General features: G+C 47.9%; 1 protein-coding gene across 1 annotated transcript; it reads left to right on the top strand.

Annotated features, from left to right (window-relative positions):
* The first annotated feature begins 202 nt into the window (after positions 1–202).
* On the top strand, positions 203–1,210 carry LOC128811894 (G-protein coupled receptor 55-like). Its single transcript, XM_053985833.1, has one exon. It carries the CDS (start codon positions 203–205, stop codon positions 1,208–1,210), a length of 1,008 nt encoding a protein of 335 aa, XP_053841808.1.
* Positions 1,211–1,611: the final 401 nt, after the last annotated feature.

Below are 1,611 nucleotides of genomic sequence, written 5' to 3'. Positions count from 1 at the left end.
CAAGCCAGTCATATTGGAAATAGAAAGCTCTGTGCTTGACAGGTTTCACTTTCTGTAATAGACAAAGGCTGACCAAGTGTCCAGCTCAAGACCAAAAAATTCTAGAACTGTGTTTGAAAGGATCTCGGTTTGGCTTTATCCTGGCATTAACTGTGAGTCTTACACATTTCCAACTCGCTCTCTTTGTCATTTCAGGGCAGAAATGACCAACAGCAGTGAGAATTGCAGTTTTACAGCCATCAACAGCTTGGCATGGAGCGTGCAGCTGGGGCTCTCCATCCCCACCTTCATCCTCGGGCTGGTTCTCAACAGCCTGGCCCTGTTTGTGTTCTGCTGCTTTTGGAGAAAGCAGACCAAGACCTCGGTGTACATGATCAGCCTGGTGCTGGCAGACATCCTGCTGCTCCTCTCGCTGCCACCAAAGCTGTACTACTCTGTCACCACGGTGCCTGGGCTGCTGTGCTCCTTCATACAGGCTCCTTACTTCGTCAACACCTACACCAGCATCTTCATCATTGTCTGCATCACCGTGGACAGGTACATCTGCATAAGGCACCCCTTTGAAGGTAGAGCTAACCAATCCCCCAGGTGGGCTGTGGTGATTTGCTGCTTCATCTGGGCAGCAGCTTGGATCTGCAGCATCCCAATTTATGTGTTTCAGAAGAAGGAACCTATTAAATGCTTTCACAACATGTCAGACCAGACGTGGAGCGTGCCCTTCATTGTTTCTGTGGAAATATTTGGGTTTCTAATCCCTCTTGCGATGATGGTTTTCTGCTCTGCTCAAACCATCTGGATTCTTCTGAATCACAAAACTCATGACAAAAAGAACGTAGAAGAGAGCGGCTCATTGCGAGTAATCGTCATCAACCTGGTGGTGTTTCTGGTGTGCTTCACACCCGTGCACCTCGGGATCCTCCTGCAGTGCCTGGTGAGGCAGCACGTGATCGTGAGCTGCAGAATGAAGCAGACCATCAGCCTCTTCCTCCAGGTGTCCATGACATTTGCCAACCTGAACTGCTGCCTCGATGCCATCTTCTACTATTTTGCTGCAAAGGAATTCTGTAAGAAAACACACCTGAAGAGGGTCATTGAGCTGTGTCCTGTCTTTAGCCCTTGTGCCATACGATGGCACTGCCAGCAGTGGGAGAATGCCCCCTGCCAGGACACTGACAGTGTTGTGCCTGACGTGGCAGGGACCCTGCCATAGGGAGAAGGACAATGATTTCCTGGTGAATGCAAACCAGCACCACAGTGGCAAAATTCCATATTTTTCTTCCCTTTAAAGATGAGAGAAAAGTTAGATTAAGGAACCAGCATTAGCAAAGTGACAGACCAACCCCAAAAGAAGCATTAGCCTTGACAGTATCTACCAAACTTGAAGAGCTTGCCAGAGGAAAACTGACCAGATCATGGGAATGCCTTTTAACATCAGCTTTGGTCATAGCTGCACCAGTTTTCCCTTTACATATGTGAGCAGAAAGGTGGTGCTAAGAGCAAAACTAGAAATAACTATTCATAACCTTTCTAATTTAGAATGTATCTTGGCAGTTAAAAAGCAGTATCCAGCCAGAAGTCTGACTCTGCAGAAGGTCCCTGTTGGAGCTCCTC

Source organism: Vidua macroura, chromosome 10 (genome assembly GCF_024509145.1).
Source record: "Vidua macroura isolate BioBank_ID:100142 chromosome 10, ASM2450914v1, whole genome shotgun sequence".
In the NCBI taxonomy this organism is placed as follows: Eukaryota; Metazoa; Chordata; class Aves; order Passeriformes; family Viduidae; genus Vidua; species Vidua macroura.
Note: the sequence above shows the minus strand (reverse complement) of the source record. Positions and strands in the feature narration are given on the sequence as shown.